At 41.0% G+C, this 24896-nt stretch overlaps 1 protein-coding gene and 1 long non-coding RNA gene across 3 annotated transcripts; one reads left to right on the forward strand and one right to left on the reverse strand.

Annotated features, from left to right (window-relative positions):
• Positions 1-4522: 4522 nt before the first annotated feature.
• Positions 4523-11044, reverse strand: LOC145010783 (ubiquitin-activating enzyme E1 1-like). Of its 2 annotated transcripts, none has more exons than XM_078969319.1 (7): positions 10864-11044; positions 9945-10300; positions 9474-9691; positions 8376-9170; positions 6899-7767; positions 5340-5772; positions 4523-5278 (listed from the first exon to the last, which is right to left on the reverse strand). In XM_078969319.1, exons 2-7 carry the CDS (start codon positions 10282-10284, stop codon positions 4682-4684), a joined length of 3252 nt encoding a protein of 1083 aa, XP_078825445.1. In that variant the 5' UTR covers positions 10285-10300; positions 10864-11044; the 3' UTR covers positions 4523-4681. The 2 variants fall into 2 exon arrangements, with proteins under 2 accessions (XP_078825445.1, XP_078825444.1); XM_078969318.1 differs by lacking the exon at positions 10864-11044 and adding an exon at positions 10644-10785.
• On the forward strand, positions 5751-18805 carry LOC145010784 (uncharacterized). The gene is made up of 4 exons (XR_013663898.1): positions 5751-5796; positions 17641-17782; positions 17898-18032; positions 18333-18805. It is a non-coding gene; the product is annotated as an uncharacterized LOC145010784 (long non-coding RNA).
• The last annotated feature ends 6091 nt before the right edge of the window (positions 18806-24896 follow it).

Consider the following 24896-nt stretch of genomic DNA (forward strand, 5'->3'; position numbering starts at 1 on the left):
TATCACAAGCTAGTCTAGGTTTTGTCCCCTTATCCTCTTCCACCCTTTCCTCCTTCATAATCACGAAATTTCCTCATCATTTTACCCTAAATTCACCAGCCAATACTCCAGGGAATTACTCTCAACCTTCATCTCATTTTCAGCCACAAGAACTTCCTTCCAAAGCCATCAAAACCATGAACTAAAGGGTTGTTGTCCCTTTTGTGTTTCAGCCACCCTATCACCCATCTACATCTTCCTTTTGCTTGATATTTTTACCACCAAATACCCCTGGAAGTTAGTTGTTATGCTACTCAAAATTATAGATTCAAAACAGTGAGTAAACTTCTCTTTTTCTTACTCTTTTGCTGTGAAGTTTTCGTGACAGCAACATAGCCAAAAAAGTGGCTGTTTTGGAGCATCAAACCAACACCCAAAAGTTATTCATCTTCAACCTTCCATTCTTCAAGTATTCACATAAGGTGAGTTCATACCCCTACATTTTCATGTTTTCTTCAAGTTTTAAGGGGGGGAATACAAGTTAGAACACTAAACATAACTCAAATTTAAATGACAACTTTCTACAGAAAAGTTGAGTCCTGTTCACCGACTTTTTTGACCATCTTCAACTTAATATCTTTCAAAAATATACAATATGAAAATAGTTCAAGTTTATACCTTTTTAAGGACTACTCGCACGCGTTCATACGATTTTTCTACAATTTATGGCGATTTTTTTAAACTGCCTGTCATTTCAGAAGTAATTTCCGACCAGTCTGTGAAGATGTTCATTTTAACACTAGTCTGAGACCACTAAAAATCATAATAAAAATTAGGAACAAATTAGACTCGTTTTAAAAACTCTCAGAGGTGACGGATTCAGTTTTTGACTTATGATGATTTTTCTATGAGTTTTCTAAAAACAGGGACAGTAAAGGGTAAAACTGTCAAAAGTGGTTTATAGATTTATTAACACCTTCTAATATTTTTTAGCAATGTTTATACATTAAGGAAGTTAAAACACAATCATTTAAATATGCTTAATTACAATTTTTACAAAAGTGATAAATACAAAAAGGTCTTAGTATCAAACTTAAGGATTATTTCATGCAAAGTTTCTAATAAAAACGTAAGAATATGAACAACAATTACGAAACATACCAAATCATTTTTTAAAATTTATACATATATATAACCATTTACATATATATGTTTTGTTTACAAACTTGTCTTCTACATCAAAAATATACATATATAGTTTACGAAACTCTACTCCATTTGTATCTAGTTGAGCAAATGGTTAAAATATTGTCAAATGCATATCTAAAGATTTCACGTCGTTTCTCATAGTTATCCCAGTCTTAGGGGATGATCATTTATACAAACATTTTCAATACAAAAACACGTAAACTCGTTGAGCAAATTTAGTGAGTTTTGTCTTCACGATACCTTATAAAGTACACACGAAAAACCTGTTAAATATAACCAGAGTCTCTTATAGGGAGAGCGTGATAGTTGTGTATGGATCTATACTGGGACTGACAATCCCGCACCTTAGCTGTTTACAACAGCTGGATCGGCAGGTCTTGGGGTGATAAATGTCATAACGAAATCGACACCTGAAGAATGTCGCGAACAAGGCAGTCTGGGTCAATCAAGCATGGTTATAAGATAAACATGAAAACTCACATAAAACAACGACACTTTTAGTTTACGCAAAGACAATCTTCAAGCTGTTTTATATACAAACAAAACTGCATAGCATCATTTTACGTAGGAAAATTACTTATACGCTTCGGTCTTGGTTCATTTAAGGCCACATCTCATTTTAGGGAAAATATAGGATTTTTCCGGAAAACAAACATTACTGCATTTCATAGAAAAGGTTTACAAATATTCATACAAAAGCTTAAGAACTCACCAACTTAAATGTTGATAGTCTCTTTTCAAATAACTTGTATTCTCAGGAAATCAGTAAATCAGGTAACAACTGGCTTTGAGGATGGGATGCTTAGGCGTCTAAACAAATCTTTTGACAGCATATTGTAATTGATATTTTGAAACATGTAATACGTACAAATGATGTAATTTTTTCAATTATATATATGTTGGTTGTGTTTGCTTTGAACATTTATACTCAACTATTATGATACACTACATGATAGTCACCCGCCCCTGGAAGGTTCCGCCATCCTGGTTTGGGGTGTGACAACGATCACCATGACATGGGCATGTCAAGACAAAGCAATTGATATGCAGGATACCACTACGTCGTGGTTACTTCCAGAAAGCCAATTTCTCATTAAGAGCTTAATCCTTACACATCAAAGCTCAAAACTTCATATATGGTCCTTCTTAATGACTTAATGGATAAAGTTTCCAACTTTATCCATTAAGACCTCACCATGAAGCAAGAACTTAAACCCTAGGTCCAAATAAGCTCTTTCAAGGCTAAATCTTGTGCATGTGATCAAGAACACCCAAACTAGGACCTTTTCACACTTAATAGAAGTCCAATGTCACAAGAGTGTCACAATAAGCTCTGGAGTTCCTCAAACTCCAAGGGCATCCATGAATGGGAACAAAACCAACCAAAGATAGGCATAAACATGGATCTCAAAGGAACAAGGTCAAGGTGCAAGATTTACACCTCAAATATCTCAGAAACTTGAATGAGATAATGCATCTAGGCTTGCTCTTTGCTTCCTTGCACCAATATTTGCTCTGTGCATACCCTAAATCCATGACTATAAATAAAGAGGTTGGGCAGGCCATTTCTGCACACCTCCCTCACTCACTCACACTCTCACTCTCCTCTCGAAGCTGTTACCTTTTGAAACAACAAGTGACATTCATTTGTTTGAAACCATAAAATTATCAGAGTTGAATTACAATTCAGCAGAAATCATTATCTTTGATGCGTGTGTACAGTCCCATCGAGTCCTTATGAACAACCTGCAAAATATTTAATCCACAACTATAAGCATAAAGCTTAGTGAGTTCCCCAATATATCACGTATTCCATCATATAGACAATGCATCAACACCAAGTCCTCGGCTCTAGTACGAACCTGCCAACTCTCCTATCAACATGCATATAACATACATAGCAATCATACATGAAGTAATGGGTCTACTCCAAACCTGAGTGAGTGCTCAACTTTCACCAAAATCCAAAGAACAAGCTCTTAATCATGCATGGAGGCTAGGGTTTTGAAATGGGGAGATGGAGGTTGAAGGAGATGACCTAAACCACGAGTTAAAGTCTCTAAATATGGGAGAACCCCTAAAAATCATGGGTTTGGGTTGCATCGACCACCACGTCATGGCCTCTCTCTTGCCACGTCGTGGTGTTTATCAGGATTCATTCAAATGACATGCCATGTTGTGGCCTTCCATACACCACGTCGTATCATAAGGTTTTCCCCCCAAAAACTTTATCTTTGACCCTGAAAGTTTTCAACTGATTCATTCTAGAAAATGGGTATTATATAATAACTCCTATAATATCCTTTCTTTATTCTTCGACTTGTTTAGATTCTGCTTTTAGTTCTTCATTATTTGTTAGTTTGGCATCTACCATCATCCTCATAGATTCAGACATACTCTATGACTTGAGTGCATTGGTGGAGGTTGAAGGATGGCTAGATTCGGAAATGAATTTCAACTAGTCGTAAGACATTTTCAAAGAGTTATTGTTATGAGATATTTGGAATAATGAAGGGATTTTGTTGAAATATGTTATGATTTACCAGGTATAAATAGATAATGAATATTGTGGTATCTAGAGAATATAATGAATTCATCAAATGTTAGGTGGATATTGGTGTGATAATAAAATGATAGTTAGACGTAAGATGGTTAGCATGTTGTGTGTTTAGTAGTTCAATTAAAATATTGAAAAAAAAATCATTAAAAATCAACAAAGTATCATTAAAAATCAACAATTGGATTTTCAACATTAAATTCTCAACGATAAAATAATAAGAATAATAAAACTTTTTTATTACGGTTTGGAATTTAAATTGATACTATAACGTTATATTCCGTACAAAATGGTTATTTTAAAAATAAATAAATAAAAATGGCACAGCGTTCATTGATAATAGTCATTTAAATAATTATCCCTAAAAAATAAAGAAATTATGGTCAAATAGGGTCCCCTCCTGGTTCTTCCCACAAAAACACACCATCCCATGTCAACTCCATCCAGAAGTTGCAAGACTAGTAATGTAGTAATGTACTTTGAGAGTTGTTTGGGGACCAAAATCAACAATTAACCTAACATTTAAGTGCAAAATCAAGGGGGCTTCATATAGGCATTAGAATCTATACAAATATATCAAAATATTATGGTTACGTTTCATCATTTGTTACTTTCAGTTAAAAAGCTAGGGCGTTTTTGACTTTTACATCAGACAAAAATTGCAATTTTCATCTTTTTATTTCATGACATGTCTGTTGGGACGCCAAACACAGCACAACTTGTTTGTCGTGTCAACAACAAACAGGGGACTAACCAAACACAAAAAGCCCAAAAATCTAAAAACAAAAGGAAAACATGATATATGGAAATCGAACCATGTCCCAAAGAAAAGACAAATCTTACAATAACACCCCTCGGTTTTACTAGTTTATAAGTACCATCATATCCATCCAACCAACCAGTTACTAAAAACCAAAAACCAACAAGACAGACACTCTACCTGAAATAAATGGAAATCTGAGGAATATCAACATCATTATCCTCCTCATCCTCACAAGCCACCACCACATCAAAATGCTTCCTATAACTCGGCAAATCCGCCTTCGCCACCTCCTTAGCCAAATTCACCATCTTCTTATCCATCCGATCCTTATGCCTCGGGAACATACTGTTAAACAACAAGCAACTCCCATACGAAATACTGTAAGCATTCAGACCTTTGTTTTTAAGCCACTGAAGAAGCTCACGCAAAGTCGGGTTGTCACGTAGGATCCACCTGTCCCACACAGTCCACGTCAGATCCTGATGTTTGATGACTTTCGGTGGGACCGGTTCCGCCATGGAAAACAGCGGGAGTGCCAGGTTGGCGAAAGTGTTGCGGTAGGACTCCACTTTGTGGTTCCCGGAGAGGACTTTGTAAAGCTCCAGACAGACAAATCCGGTGGCCATGGCGGTGGCGGTGGCTATGGCGGGGATGATTCTTCCGGCGATGAATTTCGCTTTCAGTTTATCGACTTCCGGGATGCTGTAGTTTCGCGCTCGCATGTTCGCAAGTCCCGCAATTAAATCCATGTGGTAATTCGTGTCATCATCCTATAAATTAACAAAAACAATTAAAACAGAATCTGTCAAAGGAATTGGAATGTGTTAATACCTTTTCGAACTGAATGGGGTTCATCCGGAAACCTTCCGGAAGCTTCTGATGGCAGGCTTTAAGTTTCTTGATTAAGTCGGTTATGACAGCTGAGTCATCGATGGAAGCGGTGGACATGCTGGTGGCTTTTTCGTCGGTTACGATTTTGACGTCTTTTTTGGGTTCGAAATCAGGGACGATGACTTTGCTAACGGCTTCGGCGCATTTGGTGGGGGATTTGACCCAGTCTGGAATCGGAATCCCGTATGATTCCGCCCGGAGAATGGAACCGGCTATTACGAAGTTGAGGTGGCTTTGGTCGTTGACTGAGAAGTCGAGAGGGCGGGGGAAACGTTTTGGGGCGGACCAGAATGGGGACCCGCTGCTGTTGACTGCGTCTTCAGGGAATGTGAATGTTAGCTGTTTTACACGGTTAGCAAAGTAGTCTTCAAACCTGGACGCAAAAAAGTTAAATCAGGTGGTATTTTTACCTGAATTCTCTACTTAATTAATGCATTATATGTTAGGGTTAAGCTTAAAAAGTAACCATGGAATAAGACTTATCAGCTATTAACACAAAATGACTTGTTTTGCAATTGGATTTCGATAAACGCTTTTTACGAAATTTGATTTTTCAGGACTTTTTTTTGTGGGAAAAAGCATGGCAAAAAAGTGTCATTTTCACGGAAAAAAAGTATAACAAATTTTCTGGTGAGAAGTGGGATTTTACGGATAAAAAATCACAAAAATGATGTCATTTTGCTAAAAAAGCAATGCCATTTTCGCGGAAAAAAAAAAAAAAAATTTAGCCGAAAAAACAATGAAAATTTTCTAGAGCAGAACGCTAATTAAGCAATTTCATGGGAAAAGACTGATTTGCAAAATTTACTTTTTTGGTAGTTTTTGGCAGAAAACAATTTGCCAAAATGATGAGACATCTAGTGGAAAAAATAATCATTTTCAGCTTTTGGAAAAAATTTTAAAAAAATGTTGACTAAAAAATAAAACATAAAAAACTAGAGGGGAACACTGATTAAACAGCTTTGCACAAAAAAAGGGTTCATCTCATAAAAGACCTTATAGTTTGTGTTTTTCCAGATTAAACCTCAACTTTACTTTTTTCATGAAAAACACCTCGCATTTTTTATTTTTTCCAACCTGGCCCTTTTAGTCATTTTTCTCCAAAAAAAAGTTGTAAAACATGAGGGCTTTTTCAGGAAAAACTAAAAAACTTGAGGATTTATTTGAAAACATATAGAAGCTTGAGAGTTTTTCTCAGAAAAAATGAAAAAACATAAGGCCTTTTTTATGAAAAAAATAAAGATAACGTTGAATCCAAAAAAAACACAAAACATAAAGTCTTTATTAGCTTAACCCAAACAAAAAATACTTCGTTCACAAACCACCCTTTTCATAAAAAAATTCTTTTGCAATACTTACTTTTTGCAAAAAAATATATATATATCATGAAAATGAAGTCATTTCCCATCAACAGCTCAGTAAAAATTTTCTAATAAAAAAACATAAAATAGATATAATACTAGTATAAAGAAAGAGTATTGTAGAGATAAGAAAATTACTTTAAGCGGGCCCACGTGATACAATCCACAAACGACTCACATCTCTCCTTCTCCAAACATTCAAGAACCCGTTCCAAATTATCCCTCGCCTGAGCATCCCCTGCTTTCTCCATCCCAGCAGTATACTCCCCGGGATTCCCCAAATACGCATTCGCCTCCGCAGGCGTCTTCTCCAACAACCCCTCAAACTCCGACCTCGCCCAAGTCAAACAATGGTCAATATTATGCGGAAACGAATGCACTGTACACATCGGCGCCTGTTTCTCCGGTGGGTCCCGCGACGCTCCATAGTTCTCAGTCAAATGCGGGACCACCATCTGCGTGTTACACTTCGCCCCCAAAGTCCCCGATTCCAGAAGCGGTTTCTGAAAATACAAACACCTCTGATCGATATAAAGCCGGGCAGTGACATTATCAAGCGCGTTCACCACCACACTTAGGTTTTCCCAGAAGGTGTCGTGGAAGACATTTTCGGTGTCGGGGCTGGCCCGGTTTTGGAGGGCTTCGATTTTGAGGTTTGGGTTTATTAAGGTGGCGGCTGTGGCGGCTACGGTTGACTTTGCTTGACCGATGTTCCAGTCGCGGAAGAGGAATTGACGGCTGAGGTTGCTTTTTTCGATGACGTCATCGTCTGTGATTGTGAGTTTTCCGGATGGGCCGCATGAGACGCCCATTAAGGCCAGGTTTTTTAGGAATTCGCACCCGAGTGCACCCGACCCCACTACAAACACTTTGGCTTCTTCCAGTTTTTTTTGGAGTTTGGATCCGAAGACTGAGATTTGAGCATCGTATCGTGTGTTTAAGGGTTTTAAGTCGTTGGGGTCTAGAGGCTCAATGGGGAGAGACTCCAGGGAGTCGAAATAGAAAAACTGTAAACAAAAAAATTAAAAAATATATATTTCAGTTTCTGACCATTTTGCCCTTCTCCAGTCCAATGTAACAAACAAAGACAAAAACAACAATATGATAAATAAATAAATAAACTAGGGTTATTCTTATAAAATAATATTTTTTTGTTTTTTTCCGAATCAAACCCCATCTTTATATTTTTTTCTAAAAAAGACCTTGTATTTTTTCCAAAAAAACCCTCAAGTTTATCTTTTTTTTTCGAAAAAAAAACCCTCAACCTCCTAACTGTTTCCAAATAAATCCTCAGCTTTGTCTTTTTTTCCAAAAAAAACCCTCAACTTTGTCTTTTTTTCCAAAAAAAACTCTCAACCTTCTTACTGTTTCCAAATAAATCCACAACTTTTTTAGTTTTTCCCAAAAAGACCCTCAACTTTGTTTTTTCCAAAAAAAAAACCTTAACCTTTTAACTGTTTCCAAATAAATCCTCAACTTTTTTTGTTGTTCCCAAAAAAACCTTCACGTTTTACAGCTTTTTTATTACAAAAAATGACTAAAAGGGCCAAATCAGAAAAAATGTAAGGTCTTTTTCAGGAAAAAAGCAAAGTTGAGGTTAACCCTAAAAACTAACCTGAAGTAGTGGATGAAACTTCCCTGAGCAAGCTTTAACAACCTCCTGTCCAACAATACCACCAAACATAGCAGCCATAGGATTTAAAACAGCCTTTGCACCAAACGCAAAACTCCTAACAATTTTCTCATCAATTTCATCAATCTTTCCATCTTTCAATTCTTCATTCATTTGATTAACCAAATTAATCATTTTCCGCGCATCTTCTTCCGATCCTGCCCCTGGATACCTTCCAAAATCGGAAACAAACTTATCCAGACCCCGAAACAACAAATGCAAAAACGGAGGGCGATCAAATTTCGAAAAATCACTAAGAAGAAACTCCCCGGGATCTTTAATTGCTTCTTCCAAAGGCTTAAACTTCAAAACTTTCGGTTGTTTTAATTGAGTGACAATTCCGCCCTTCTTATATGCTCCATAATTTGTTGTATCTTCTTCAATGCTAAACGAATATGGTTTTGCATTTATGACTTTTCGGGGCTTTCCATCGTTTAATTCGGACATTCCATCGACTTCAGAAAAGACGACTAAGTCCCCGTCTTGGAACTCGAGACGTTCGTCATCAACACTTGTGATGAGGGCAGGATTGTCATTACTTATGGATGCTATGATGCCTGTGTGTGGGTCCTCTCCATCTACATCGGATACTGTGAATTTAGGGCCAAAATCGCAAAAGACACTTCCGAAAAGACCCCTGATTTCGGATTTTATGAATGCGATTGGAGGGTTGTGTTTATGGCAGAAGTTATCGAATTCGATTGCTTTCGATAAACTGATGTCAGTGAAGACTACAGCCTGTGATAAGAATTGTAAAGTTAAATAAACTTCTAGAATATGTTAAATTGGATAATATCCTTGTAGACAAATGGAATTGACTTGTGGCATTGATGATTAGAAGCAATAAATGAGAAGTTGTTATATAGATACATATGATAGGATGACAATGCAGTTATCTGATTGACCCTTGAGACAAAAGAAAGTGCAAGTACATTGATATTGTAAGATGTGTAGAAGAAAACGGAATAACCTAGGCATAAATCAAACAGAAGTAAAAAATATAGAAATGAAATTAAAGAGGGAACTAAAAACAATGAGTACCTGAAACTGAGATAGCTGATCTGTAGTTAATTCGGTTGTTAAAGTAGAGATAGCAACAGCATTGTTAAGTTCTTGCATTTTCTGGATGGAAGCAAGAGCTCTGTTCTTTCCCACATCATTTTCAGTAAAAATGAAACTGCCTGATAAATCCCACAGCTCAACATTTCCCTCATCATGCAATGTTACAGACTTGACACCAGCAAGAATAAGATTCTTGGCTGCAAAGTACAAATCAGGGCATAAATACAACAAGCAATAGACAAGGCAACTTCTAGTAAGAATTAAGAAATAGAAATATGGTGTTCTAAATATGTCTGTGTGCATTCTTACTTCCCTTCAAGCATTCATTTATTTAATTATCAATGATGATAAAAGGGTTCTCATGTATTTATATAAGCTCTCATCCAAATAGTGGCATAAATATGTCATATTAACTGGACAAACACACATGAACATGTATATTAGACTCACCAACTTCAGCTCCAAGGCCCTGCATCCCAGAGACTAGAATGTTGGATGCAAATAGCCGCCTCATAGTCTCCCGACCATAAACTGCAAGCTGTCTGCTATGAAGATCTTCATCAATATCTGTTTGATTTGAGTCACCACCAATGGGCATTTTACCATTGGTGGTACCATTAGGGTTGTTTCCTCCTCCCATGGTGACAGCAGTTGAAGAAGTCCCGGTGCTTGTGGTGGCTGCAGCAGTGGTGGTGGCGGCAGACGAGATCAAGCTGTCAATCTTAGTTCTCTTGATCAATGATTCATCCACTACTACCTCTCCTCCAGCTGATCTCTTTCCAGGAAGCATAAAGTCCGATGGTGAACTGTGTGAAACCAATTTTAATCAGTAGAAGAACGAAATAAGTGACTTCTCACAACACACACACACGAATCTAGATAGATTAAGAGGTTCGTATCTTTTTATCTAGTTCATATAATTTCATTTTTCGTTAGGGAAAGGCAAATTGAACCATGCATCAATATAGATAGAGAAAACAGAGATCAACACCTTGAAAACATATCTAAATTACTAAAAAATAATCAAAGCACGCATCAACGAGTATTAACTAATGTTATTATGTTCAGAAAAGCTATTGCCGATGAATGATTGAATCAACGATTAAACCCCAACCATAACGATTTCACTTAAACAATCGATATACGTACGTGAACTGCGATGAACTGTTTGAAACCATTTCGAAACTAGGACCAGAAAAACACGCGAAATGGAAAAATCAATTCTCGTCGACTAAAAGAATCGTAAATATACAACAACAAAGTATGCGTAGAGAAATTTTTATGATATATAATATAGAGAATGCGTACAGAAAGAGATTAGAAGGTCGCATACGAAGAGTATAAAGCAAAGAATAATTTGATTTATTACCGATGAGATCTTTGAGGAGGTGAACTGTGAAGAAAGCTATGGGGGCTAGGTTTCCTTTACGATTCTAGGGTTTGATGAATTGTGTTAATGTCGAGATGATAGTGACAATGGCGTGGGGGTTCATTTTAGGGGAAGAGGTGGCGTTTTGATAACCTACACCAAAGTACCTCACGGCTGGCTTTGGGTATAAGCCTGGAATGGGCCAAGAATAAGACAAACTCTTGTTTGGTTATCTTTAGAAATGGTTGTAACATTTTGGGTTGTATAAATAACTATTTAATCATGTATTACTTATGAAATAACACAAATCATTTAATCATAATTTAAGGATACTTGGATATGATATCCCTTGTAATAATAAAAAAGTCTTTTTTTTTTGTCGAGGTGACATCTTTTTAGCCCAAAAAAATTACAAAGTTTATCATTCTAACTTTTAAAATCAACGTTTACTATGCAGCTTATTTGAATTTTTTTTAAATTGTCTTTCTCGCCAAACTTACTCTTTGTAAAACCTAGCGCTTCACATTATCGTCGGAACCATCATCGTTACAACCATCATTGGCCTCCCTTGCCATTCATCATCGCGCCATCCTACGTCATCGTCATCGCACACCAACGAAACTCCCAATATCAAAACTCTTAACCATACCATAACCCTCAATGAACACAAATACAATACCAAAAATCACACAACAAGACTAGTAGATATACAATACTCCATAATAATCACAATATAACATAATATCAAAAAGGAAACATACATACAGTTGCATCCGGCACTGCCCTGACCTCCTCTGTTGTAAGCTAAAAAGCACAACCCTAAGCCCTCGGGGGCTCTGCTCCATCCTGACCTCCACCCGTAATCCTCAACGTGGCCGGTGCTGGAGCCTGCACCGACCTCCCAACTAGCTGTGGACAGTTGGCCCTCATGTGACCAACCAGATGACACTGATAGCAAATCCTCATATCCTGGGCTAGGGCTGACTGACGACAATCCCTCGCGTAGTGCCCCTCTATCCCGCACTTGCGGCATGCACCACCGGATCTACAAGCTCCGGCATGACCCTTCCCGCACTTCTCACAAGTGCGACTGCTCTGACTGCTCAAACTGAAATCAACGGTCTTAGACCGTTTCGGCGTCGGCTGCGACTGTACCGGAGCCTGCTTCTGTTCTCTCAATTGTAACTCGATCTCCAACTCCCGCCGCCTAGCGGCTTCCTGCAACTCCAACAATGTCTTGCACCTCTGCGTAGACATAAACTGCCTGATATCCCTCTTCAGCATATTTAGATATCGGGACATCTGGGCCTGCTCAGAAACAAACTCAGGGCAAAACATCGCCCACTCAGTGAACATCCTAGTGATCTCCGTCACCGACTCTGAATCCTGATTCAGCTCCAGGAATTCCTGAGCTAATCTCTCCCTCTCAACTCGCGGAACATAGCGAGTACTAAACATCTTTCTGAACTGATCCCAAGAAACCGCAGTTCGGTGCGCATCAGAATACGATCCCGTGGTCAACCTCCACCAATCTTTCGCCCCGAGCCTCAAAAGGTTCAGAACACACCTCACCCTCTGATTAGCAGGGAATGAGCATGTGAAGAAACACCTCTCCACGTCTGACAACCATCTCATAGCAACAATCGGGTCCTGAACTCCATCGAAGGTAGGGGGCTTTGTATTATCGAAGTTCCGATACTGAAAACCTCTACCGGCTTCTCCCCTACCGCTGCTACAGCCGTTGTAGCTTCCGCGGTAGCCGTCTCTGTAAGAGCTGCATAACGCTCATCAAAATACTCAACGATAGCAGTCTTAATCGACCCAAACAGTTCCGGCAACTCAGCTCGGAACATCGCAACAACCTCATCATGCAGGATTTCACGAATCCTAGCATCCAACTCGTCTGTGCTCATCTGATTGATAACCTCAGGTGGTGCCGACCCACCCTAACCGCCCTCTCATGCTCCCGATCCTGATTCGGATCCGCTCCCAGCATGCCTCCTAACCACCATACTGAAAGAAAATACCGCAGACATCAGATACCTCCCACTAACCCGAGAACCGACTCTCAACATCGCCCTAGGGGTTGTGACTTCCTTGATACGCATATGGGTCATGTGCTTTCAGTAGTACGGGTCCATACTACCTTCCACACTTACCCATATTTATACCAAGTATTACCACAACACCCTAGTGAAGAACAGACATACCAAGCACCTAACCCTCACTCCTAGAGGTAGGGGTGAGCAAAACCGAACCCGGAAACCGAAAAACCGACAAAAACTGACAAAACCGAACCCAAAAAACCGAAACCGAAGCATAAACCGACGGTTTGGGTTTAGAATTTTCAAAAACCGAAATTTTCAGTTTGGGTTCGGTTTTTGGGTTTGGTAAAACCGATAGAAACCGAACCGAACCGAATTTCATATATTATATGTATTCTGTGATTTATATATGTATATATACGTAGTCATTGGGTTATAAACACAAATAGATGCGTTGCTCTAGTGGTTAACACATTGGGTGATTGTATGAGTCAGCGCAGGTTTGAAACTTGCTAGCGTCTTTTTCCTCCATTTATTTTACCAAATAGTTAGATACATTCCACATCGCCCCATTACCAAAACTTAGCCATTATTTTCTTATATATAACTTCGCCACCCTCTTTCTTTCTATTATCCCCAACATTGATTGTGTCCCACATCGCTTGGGATACCTAAATTTCACATATCCTCACCATTATATAGTTAGTGAGTTGAGGTAAGATTAAGAAATAAGTTTGAGATTTGGTTTGAATTAAAAAACCGAAACCGAACCATGAAACCGAAGTTTAAAACCGAAAACCGATAAACCGAACCCATTGGTTTGGTTTTCGGTTTGGGTTCAAATTTTCAGAAACCGATCATCATCGGTTTGGGTTCGGTTTTAGGTCAAAACCGACCCAAACCGACCCATGCACAGGCCTACCTAGAGGAACATTGGAAATCTCATACAAAAAGAAACCCTAGGCTAGCAGGCATCACAAATCAGGCAACACTATCAAGCAATTCATGAAGATCCCTAGCTTAGCACTAGCATGTTGTTATATCATAACACATAAACAAATAACTTGCATGGTATTTTGGGGCTACTTACTGGCTCTGACCGATCGTACCTCCGCATCCTCTTTTACTCATTTTGAAAACCATTTTAAATTCTCTTTTGAAAACTCTCCTTGATTTGAGACTGGATTCACACGAATGTTCCTCCAATTCACTCAAACCAAGGCTCTGATACCAACTTGTAACACTCTAAAAATTCAAACCAATTTAAACTTTTCAAAAACAACCCAGTTTTGTTAAATTATCACAAAAAGGTTTTCAATACAATTATTATCAAAGTCTTACCAGAACCATATCGTAAAACATAAACATGAGGAGCGGTACGATCACGCCTTTGCCTTGCCACGGTCTCCTGAAGTACCTGAAAAACATTAAACCGCAACTGTAATCCCGAAAGCTTAGTGAGATACCCCCCAAAATACCAACCACATATACCACGCATAACATATCATAACCGAACAGAACAGCCATGCACTTCGGGTCTACTGTGTGACTGGTCCGCCGCTCCGGGCCTTCAGTCCACCTGGTCCACGCTGCGAGTCTAGCCATATCCCTCGAGTCTGCAGTGTGGTTGGTCCGTCCGTACCGGGCCTTCAACACACCTGGTCCACTCTCTGAATCTACAGTATGATTGGCCCGCCCGCATCGGGCCTTCAGTCGGCCTGGTCCACTCTCCGAGCCTCGACACGTCTGGTTCGCCCTCGTGGGGCCTACAGCCTATCCGGACCTCTCGCTGGGCCTTCGGGATAACCGGTGCGCCCTGGGTATGTTGGCCTACAGCACAAAGCAGGACCCACCTCAACCCAACCCCAGTCAAACACCCATGTGCACATAAACATACAATCATATAACAATTCACATCCAATCAAACCGATCTAGCAGATCACATAACATAACATACTCTAAACAGGATACCGACCTAACCGGTCACTAGCATAGCATCATCTTATATACCAGGATACCGACCTTAACCAGGTACCTAACATATACCATCGTAACTACCAGGATGCAAACATAGAAAAGCAAAAACATAACAACGATACCCGGATTACAATTCGATAAAGGGTCAGTCTTGGTGCCTTAGACCCTGTTGATATAGTGAGGATAACTCACCTTGCAACTGCTGACTGAAAAGATAAGATCACGTTGTTCCAACTTCTGACACGAACTCCACCACTGACAATACTAGAAGATCGAACTCAATAAATACCAAATGTTACCAAATTACCCCTGAAAGTCAACTGGTCAACTCTTGGTCAAAGTCAAAGTCCTCAATCAAAGTCAAACTTCCTGACTAACCCTACTCGCCGAGTCAGCCCGCTGACTCGTCGAATCCCTCAATTCTGAAAACTCCCATATCACAACCCAACTCGCCGAGTCGCCCCAAGACTCGTCGAGTCCCACGAACTCTGAGTCACTTCCTGCTCAACTCACCGAGTCGTCCCTTGACACACACACCTTTTGCTGAACTAGCTCTAGCATTCTCGGGTTGGAAAACCCAACGTACTGACGACACATCTAAACATCCCCCAAGATGAATTACCGCTACATGCATGATTTATTGTTCACACCAAACTGGGAATCCAAGGCTCCATCCTTGCATCCTTTCCGAGCCTCTTTGGCTTTACACCCTCGAAATTCCTTTTGTGTCCTCCGCAGACATCCAACCCGAATGTGATTCCATACCACCTGCGCAAACACATTGCTCAATAATCATGCTTGGAACACCTCAATCATACCTCCGCTCTACTACTTTCTCTTCCGTGAACTTATACTCCCTCTCGGAGCTACATACTTTTCCCTTTCCTTATCCAAGGAAATCTACTTGGTTGCTTTGTCACTACAACAAGTGCCATGGTGCTCGCCCAATGCTACACCATTCCCGTTTAGCATAACCGATATTCCATGCACCACACATGCTCTAAATCTATTCGCAAGGACTCTTGAGTTAATGCACTACCTTCTTATTTACACTTTTAGCCCTTTAACTTTACTTCAGAATTTCCAGGATGTTACAATTCTCCCCCACTTGAATTAGGCTTCGTCCTCAAAGCCTGCGGCAACACAACTCCAGAAACTGTTCTCGCAATGCACCACCTGGCATTAACCAAACTAGGTTCCTTAAAACACTACCTTCGAAACCCGAAACCAACTCTTGCCCTGCGGTGTCCTGACCACCGCCTCAAGCTGGCCACCAGCTTCATCCTCTGATAACCACACTTATCAACCAAGTACCACTCCATGGTACTTCACTCGTTCCAGATCACAACAATCACTTGACTCTTACGAGCTAGATATAACCTTGAACCACCGGGATCCCGATCCGGTACCGCACTGCTATCATTTTCCTTGTTAGCCATATCCTTCACCAAATCCACTGCAGAGACTTAACCTGCTCCCTTTTTGAGTCCAACTCTATCCCTTCCATGTTGACGGGATGACACATCCTTCAGCTTTAGAGCAACTCCCATGAGTTCTCCTCCGCAATCACATACACATGCTGAACTAGCTCTAGCATTCTCGGGTTGGGAAAACCCGACGTACTGACGACACATCTAAACATCCCCCATGATGAATTACTGCTACATGCGTAATTTATTGTTCACACCAAACTGGGAATCCAAGGCTCCATCCTTGCATCCTTTCCGAGCCTCTTTGGCTCTACACCCTCAGAATTCCTTCTGTGTCCTCCGCAGACATCCAACCCGGATGTGATTCCATACCACCGACGCAAACACACTGCTCAATAATCATGCTTGGAACACCTCAATCATACCTCCGCGCTACTACTTTCACTTCCGTGAACTTACACTCCCTCTCGGAGCTACATACATTTCCCTTTCCTTATCCAAGGAAATCTACTTGGTCGCTTTGTCACTACAACAAGTGCCACGGTGCTCGCCCAACGCTACACCATTCCCTTTTAGCATAACCGCTATTCCATGCACCACACATGCTCTAAATCTGTTCGCAAGGACTCTCGAGTTCATGCACTACCTTCCATTAATCATGATCAATACCTGGGGCCAGACCTTCTGATGCTATCACATCGTAACATACTCATTCCATCTCCTCATACATATCTATCAAGTAGGGATGAGCAGCAGAAGTGGGTACCTGCTTTCGGAACCGGAACCGCCTTAGAACTGCCGGTTCTGGAACTGGAACTGCCTTAAGCGGTTCCGGTTCCGGTTCTTAAAGTTGCGGAACCGCCTTAAACGGTTCCGATTCCAATTCTCATTTTTACAAAACCGATACCCGCTGGATACTCGCCGGTTCCGGTTCCAATACCAGGTACCCGGAACCGGCGGTTAACCGGAACCGGAACCGACGGGTACTCGCCTATTCTAAAAAAATATATATTTAATTTTTATATTATTGTGATTTTTTTAAAAAAAAATAGAAAAAGAACTTATATCTGATTACACCTTAGTCGTTTTTAGGGTTTTAGTGATTCATTCTTACCAAAAAAACGCCGACACCCCACACTACACTCTCTTCTTCTCGTTGTCACTCTCGTCAATGTCGAAGGCTCAATCGCAACTACTTTCTTAGTCAGTCGGCTCAATCGAAGCTTCATCTGTGTTCACCATCTGAATTTTTATGTTGTTTTCGTTTTATGTAACATAATCTGTTGATAGTTTTGATTAATTATGTTTTTCTGATTTGTGATTAGGGTTGTCGTGAAGAAAGCAGCGTCGGCTCCGAAGAAAGCTCCGGCAACACCCTACACCACACTTATCTGTTCTTTAACACCGTTGGCGGTAAACTCCTTTATTCTTCGAGTCTCATGTTCGAATTCTTATTTGTCTAACAAGGTATGTAGAAGCTTTCACCGGATACTCACTTTTTCCTCTTATATGTCGTCGTAGTATGTGTGTGAATTTTCATTTGTGTTTGTGATTGATATTCATATATTGTATTTTGTTGCAGTGGAAGAGATAATACACTGGCGTTTTGATTGTACCAACAGGAGTTGGTGCTTCGATTAGAGGTTACACCGGTGATGCTTTACCTGTTGCTTGAACCCTAGCTTCAGTAGCCGACTGCATCATTTCTCATCCCAATGTATGTTTTCTGCTTCTCTGTATTTCTTTTTTAAATCGTGATAGTGTTGTGGTGTGATGATTCTGTTCACAGCAGCTAGAATTTAAGTTATCCCTTCCCTCCAAACCTAGATTTTCTTTAATAATTGAAAATTCACAAGTTCATAATGCAACAATGATCTACTGGCCAATGCCAAATGTCATGTACATAGAAGGTTATCCCCTATATTGATTTGAGTTAATACATACGTCATTACGTAATATATGGTTACATTGTCATGATTTTGTTCGTGTAATCAGTTGGGATTAGTTCTTGATGTAGGAATTGAGGAACAACTACACATTCATCATCTCCAAGTAGCTGATGCAACAAGAGCATCACTTGGTTTACCAGTTCTTGAGTATACAAATCAAGTTTCCATGGATATCTTGCTTTTAAGAACTTGCAGGTGGAAAAGTAGATCAATCCAAAGAATGGACAGTCAACAGGGAGGATAAAACATCTTGATTCCCTATTAAGAGTTGTAGAAAAATTGTGTGATCCATCTATAAATGTTGTTGTTGTGGCTTGTTTTCCAAATGATGACATGGAAGATGTAGATAGTGTTCTTGCATTTGTATCTTGGGAAATGATGTTGATAGTGTCATTCTTGTTTCGATTATTGCATCTGTTACTGTTTAGGGCTCTGCTTCTTTCCCTGAAGAAGCCATTGCCACCCCTTTTGTTATATGGTTTTGATTTATTTTGGCAATATTTTTTTTTATGATTGCAGCAAAGTTGATTCGAGTTGGGAATGTGACTGGTTCTCTGATTGCAAAGTTCGATGATGTTGTTGTTTCTATTTTGTTGTTTTGTGTTGTTTTGCTTTCTTTTTTTGTTGTTTTGTGACTGTTTATGTTTTGTAGTTTGTTGTGGACTTGTTAAATTCCATTTGTTGTTGTTTTGTTGTTTTGAGATCAAGTTTTTTTTTAATTGTTTTAGTTTACATCTTGAATTCCTATTACTTATAAAAGTTAATTTCAATGGCATGTATAAAATTAAAAAAAATTAATATTCAAAAACCCGGGTACCCGGAACCGGAACCGGTCTTGGCGGTTCCAGGAGCGGTTCCAAATTTCTAGGAACCGGTGTAAGCGGTTCCGGTTCCAATACCAATAATTTTGGAACCGCCAGTTCCGGGAGCGGTTCCGGTTCCAGCTAAAATAAGCGGGTACCCGGTTATGCTTGTCCCTACTATCAACACATGCAAAGTCTTTAGCATGACTGGACCGCCTTACCAGGCCTTCAGCCTATCTTAACCACTCTCAAAACCTTCAGCATGTCTGGAACGCCCTCCAGGGCCTTCAGCCTGTCTGGACCGTCCCCGAGCCTTCGGCCTAACTGGTACGTCCACCGGCCTTCAGTCTGTCCGGACCGCTCGACTAACATTTATCATCCCAAATTATCCCTTTGGAAAACTCTCCCATGCATATTGTTCTAGCCCTCTAGGGGTTCCGAACTCTAACTCCATCCTACATACTCAATCCTGGCCTGATCCTAGTCCTTCCACAATCAATCGCCCTTTTTACCAAACCCTTGGTCTGTATACTGCCCCGCTTGCATGTTGCTTGCTCATACCAGCCTACGCTCTTGGTTGACAGTACCGCCGCTAAATACCAGACAGCTAATCAATCTCTCATGCTTGTCGATCTTCTGGAGAATTACCAATTCTCCCCACTTAGAGCTCTGACTACCAACCACCAGTCGCCATAACCGACCTCCCTTAACATCCCTACACAGCACATTCCCTTACACGCGAACTGATTCCCAATATAACGAACAACCTTCATAAAGTCACATATCAACACTGATCATCTCGGACTTGAAAGAAGGCCGACCTTCAGCAAACCACTCTTCAGACTGCAGATGCTACCCGACATTCTGACCAAAAGACTGATTCCCCACTAACAAACCCCATGGATGATAACCAACGAAACTCCCAATACCAAAACCCTTAACCATACCATAACCCTCAAGGAACACAAATACAATACCAAAAATCACACAACAAGACTAGCAGATATACAATACTCCATAATAATCACAAGATAACAGAATATAAAAAAAGAAACATACCCGCACCTTCATCCGGCACTGCCCTAACCTCCTCTGTTGTAAGCTGAAAAGCACGACACTGAGCCCTCGGGGACTTTGCTCCACCCTGACCTCCACCCGTAATCCTCAACGTGGCCGGTGCTGGAGCCTGCACCGACCTCCCAACTAGCTGTGGAGAGTTGGCCCTCATGTGACCAACCAGATGATACTGATAGCAAATCCTCATATCCTGGGCTAGGGCTGACTGACGACAATCCGTCGCGTAGTGCCCCTCTCTCCCGCACTTGCGAGACGCACCACCGGATCTACAAGCTCCGGCATGACCCTTCCCGCACTTCTCACAAGTGCGACTGCTCTGACTGCTCAAACTGAAATCAACGGTCTTAGACCGTTTCGGCGTCGGCTGCGACTGTACCGGAGCCTACCTCTGTTCTCTCAATTGTAACTCGATCTCCAACTCCCGCCGCCTAGCAGCTTCCTGCAACTCCAACAATGTCTTGCACCTCTGCGTAGACACAAACTGCCTGATATCCCTCTTCAACATACTCAAATATCGGGACATCTAGGCATGCTTAGAAACAAACTCAGGGCAAAACATCACCCTCTTAGTGAACATCATAGTGATCTCCGTCACCGACTCCGAATCCTGATTCAGCTCCAGGAATTCCTGAGCTAATCTCTCTCCCCTCAAATCGCGGAACATAGCGAGTACTAAACATCTCTCTGAACTGATCCCAAGAAACCGCAGCTTAGTACGCATCAGAATACGATCCCGTGGTCAACCTCCACCAATCCTTCGCCCCAAGCCTCAAAATGTTCAGAGCACACCTCACCCTCTGATCAGCAGGGCATGAGCACGTGAAAAACACCCCTCCACGTCTGAAAACCATCTCATAGCAACAATCGGGTCCTGAACTCCATGGAAGGTAGGGGCTTTGTATTATCGAAGTCCCGATACTGAAAACCTCTACCGGCTCCTCCCCTTACCACTGCTACAGCCGTTGTAGCTCCCGCGGCAGCCGTCTCTGTAAGAGCTGCATAACGCTAATGAAAATACTCAACCATAGCGGTCTTGATCGACCCAAACAGTTCTGACAACTCAGCTCAGAACATCGTAACAACCTCATCATGCAGGATCTCACGAATCCTAGCATCCAACTCGTCTGTGCTCATCTGACCGATAACCTCGGGTGGTGCCGACCCACCCCGACCGCCCTCTCCTGCTCTCAATCCTTATTCGGATCCACTCCCAGCATGCCTCCTAACCACCATACTGAAAGAAAATACCGCAGACATCAGATACCTCCCACTAACCCGGGAACCGACTCTCAACATCACCTTAGGGGTTGTGACTTCCTTGATACGCATATGGGTCATGTGCTTTCAGTAGTACGGACCCATACTACCCTCCACACCTACCCATATTTATACCAAGTATCACCACAACACCCTAGTGAAGAATAGGCATACAAAGCACCCAACCCTCACTCCTAGAGGAACACTGGAAATCTCATACAGAAAGACACCCTAGGCTAGCAGGCATCACAAATCAGGCAACACTATCAAGCAATTCATGAAGATCCCTAGCCTAGTACTAGCATGTTGTTATATCATAACACGTAAACTAATAACTTGCATGGTATTTTGGGGCTACTTACTGGCTCTGGCTGATCGTACCTCCGCGTCCTCTTTTACTCATTTTGAAAACCATTTTAAATTCTCTTTTGAAAACTCTCCTTGATTTGAGACTGGATTCACACGAATGTTCCTCCAATTCACTCAAACCAAGGCTCTGATACCAACTTGTAACACTCTAAAAATTCAAACCAATTTAAACTTTTCAAAAACAACCCAGTTTTGTTAAATTATCACAAAAAGGTTTTCAATACAATTATTATCAAAGTCTTACCAGAACCATATCGTAAAACATAAACATGAGGAGCGGTACGATCACGCCTTTGCCTTGCCACGGTCTCCTGAAGTACCTGAAAAACATTAAACCGCAACTGTAATCCCGAAAGCTTAGTGAGATACCCCCCAAAATACCAACCACATATACCACGCATAACATATCATAACCGAACAGAACAGCCATGCACTTCGGGTCTACTGTGTGACTGGTCCGCCGCTCCGGGCCTTCAGTCCACCTGGTCCACGCTGCGAGTCTAGCCATATCCCTCGAGTCTGCAGTGTGGTTGGTCCGTCCGTACCGGGCCTTCAACACACCTGGTCCACTCTCTGAATCTACAGTATGATTGGTCCGCCCGCATCGGGCCTTCAGTCGGCCTGGTCCACTCTCCGAGCCTCGACACGTCTGGTTCGCCCTCGTGGGGCCTACAGCCTATCCGGACCTCTCGCTGGGCCTTCGGGATAACCGGTGCGCCCTGGGTATGTTGGCCTACAGCACAAAGCAGGACCCACCTCAACCCAACCCCAGTCAAACACCCATGTGCACATAAACATACAATCATATAACAATTCACATCCAATCAAACCGATCTAGCAGATCACACAACATAACATACTCTAAACAGGATACCGACCTAACCGGTCACTAGCATAGCATCATCTTATATACCAGGATACCGACCTTAACCAGGTACCTAACATATACCATCCTAACTACCAGGATGCAAACATAGAAAAGCAAAAACATAACAACGATACCCGGATTACAATTCGATAAAGGGTCAGTCTTGGTGCCTTAGACCCTGTTGATATAGTGAGGATAACTCACCTTGCAACTGCTGACTGAAAAGATAAGATCACGTTGTTCCAACTTCTGACACGAACTCCACCACTGACAATACTAGAAGATCGAACTCAATAAATACCAAATGTTACCAAATTACCCCTGAAAGTCAACTGGTCAACTCTTGGTCAAAGTCAAAGTCCTCAATCAAAGTCAAACTTCCTGACTGACCCTACTCGCCGAGTCAGCCCGTTGACTTGTCGAGTCCCTCAATTCTGAAAACTCCCATATCGCGACCCAACCCGCCGAGTTTCCCCAAGACTCGTCGAGTCCCCCGAACTCTGAGTCACTTCCTGCTCAACTCACTGAGTCGTCCCTTCACTCACCGATTCACAGCTCAACCAGGAAAGGTTAGGACCTCACTACTAGAATCGTCGAGTTAAAGAACAGACTTGCTGAGTCCAAGGCTATCTTAAACCAACTCGCCGAGTTGTTCTTCCAACTTTTCGAGTTGCTGCCTATCTTCAAGCAACTTGCCGAGTACACCCATGTGACTCGTCGAGTACCACTAGCTCTTAACCCATATTGAGGCTTTCCAAGCCATGCAGGGTCTCAAATCCATAGATCTACTCTTCTACAAGCCATCCATCATGTAAAGTGGCAAACTTTACGTGAATCCAAGGAGATCTAAGCATAATATACTATAGGGCTAGGGTTTAGGACTAAAAGGCTCCATCAACAACTCTTGAACAGGGACTTTATGCTCCTTTGGATCATCACTACACTACATATGAGGTAGCTGTTGGGTTTTGAGCAATCTAACACTTCCTAAGTGTGCATACAACCCTAATAAACCTTGGATCTATGTTTGTCTAAATACATGCAAAATAATAATTTTTCAAGGTTTATAACCTATCTAACATGGCATGGGGAACATTTCAACATAAAAGAGTTAGAAGAGATTACATACCTTTTGGTGAGTTTGGTTCTAAGGAGTTTGAGGGCCAAGCACCAATAGTGTGAATGCCTCAAATGGAATCACAAACACCACAAACTCTTGGAAAACTTTGAGAGAGTATACACCTTGTATAAAATCGGCCACACACATGCACACACACACTAGTTCACTAGTTTCCTCTTAGGCTCCATTTCATGCTCCATAAGCATGCTTATATAGTGTGCATGGTTAGGGTGAAACCCTAATAACCCATGTCTTTTCCTTTCCAAGGATCCATGGGTTAAAAGCTCCATGGATCATCCATGGACTTCCACATAAGCCTAGCCCATTAACAAATGAGTATTAGCCCACACTATATAAAACAAATAGCCCATAATCTAATTAGTCTTCCTTTTAATCTCTAAATTAATTCATAATTAATTTAAGACTAAAACTAATTAAATAACGTAACTTCATATTAATATATTATAACTCATAATATATTAATAAACATATGTGTACAACTCTCATAAAATTATCCATAATAGTTTGGATGAGATGCAACCCAAATGGACCATGCCGGTCGGGTCAAGTATATACCAAATAAGTTATGGACTTAGACACCTTATCCAACAGTAGCAACCCCAGATCCAACCTCCAAACTCAAGATAACACTAGATATACTCCCAAAATTTCCACAAAATGATAAATCTAGATGGATAACAGCTCAAGCAACGAATCATTACCTCAAGAGAAAACTCCAACAGAAGAATAAGCCAAAACCTTGCAAATCCCCTTGCTCCAAGCCTCTTAGTCTTCAAGGATCTCTTCAACAAACACTCCTTCAAGGTCCAAATGCTCTCTAATTCTCTCACAAACGAATGTTAGGGTTTCTGGATTTCAAGGGAGATTAAAGAGGCTGGGAGAGGGTATTATGTTCTTTATATAGGGCTCAACCCCCAGGATTAGGGTTTTCTCCACACAGCACCAACTCGCCGAGTTGGTCACTTAACACGTGACCTGAAACGCGACTCGACTTGCCGAGTCTATCCATCGACTCGCCGAGTTGACCTTCTTATTTACACTTTTAGCCCTTCAACTTTACTTCTGAATTTACAGGATGTTACAATCAAACACTCCATACAAACATTCAAATAGTCAA

This window comes from Lactuca saligna, chromosome 8, assembly GCF_052625555.1.
Source record: "Lactuca saligna cultivar CGN05327 chromosome 8, ASM5262555v1, whole genome shotgun sequence".
NCBI lineage: Eukaryota > Viridiplantae > Streptophyta > Magnoliopsida > Asterales > Asteraceae > Lactuca > Lactuca saligna.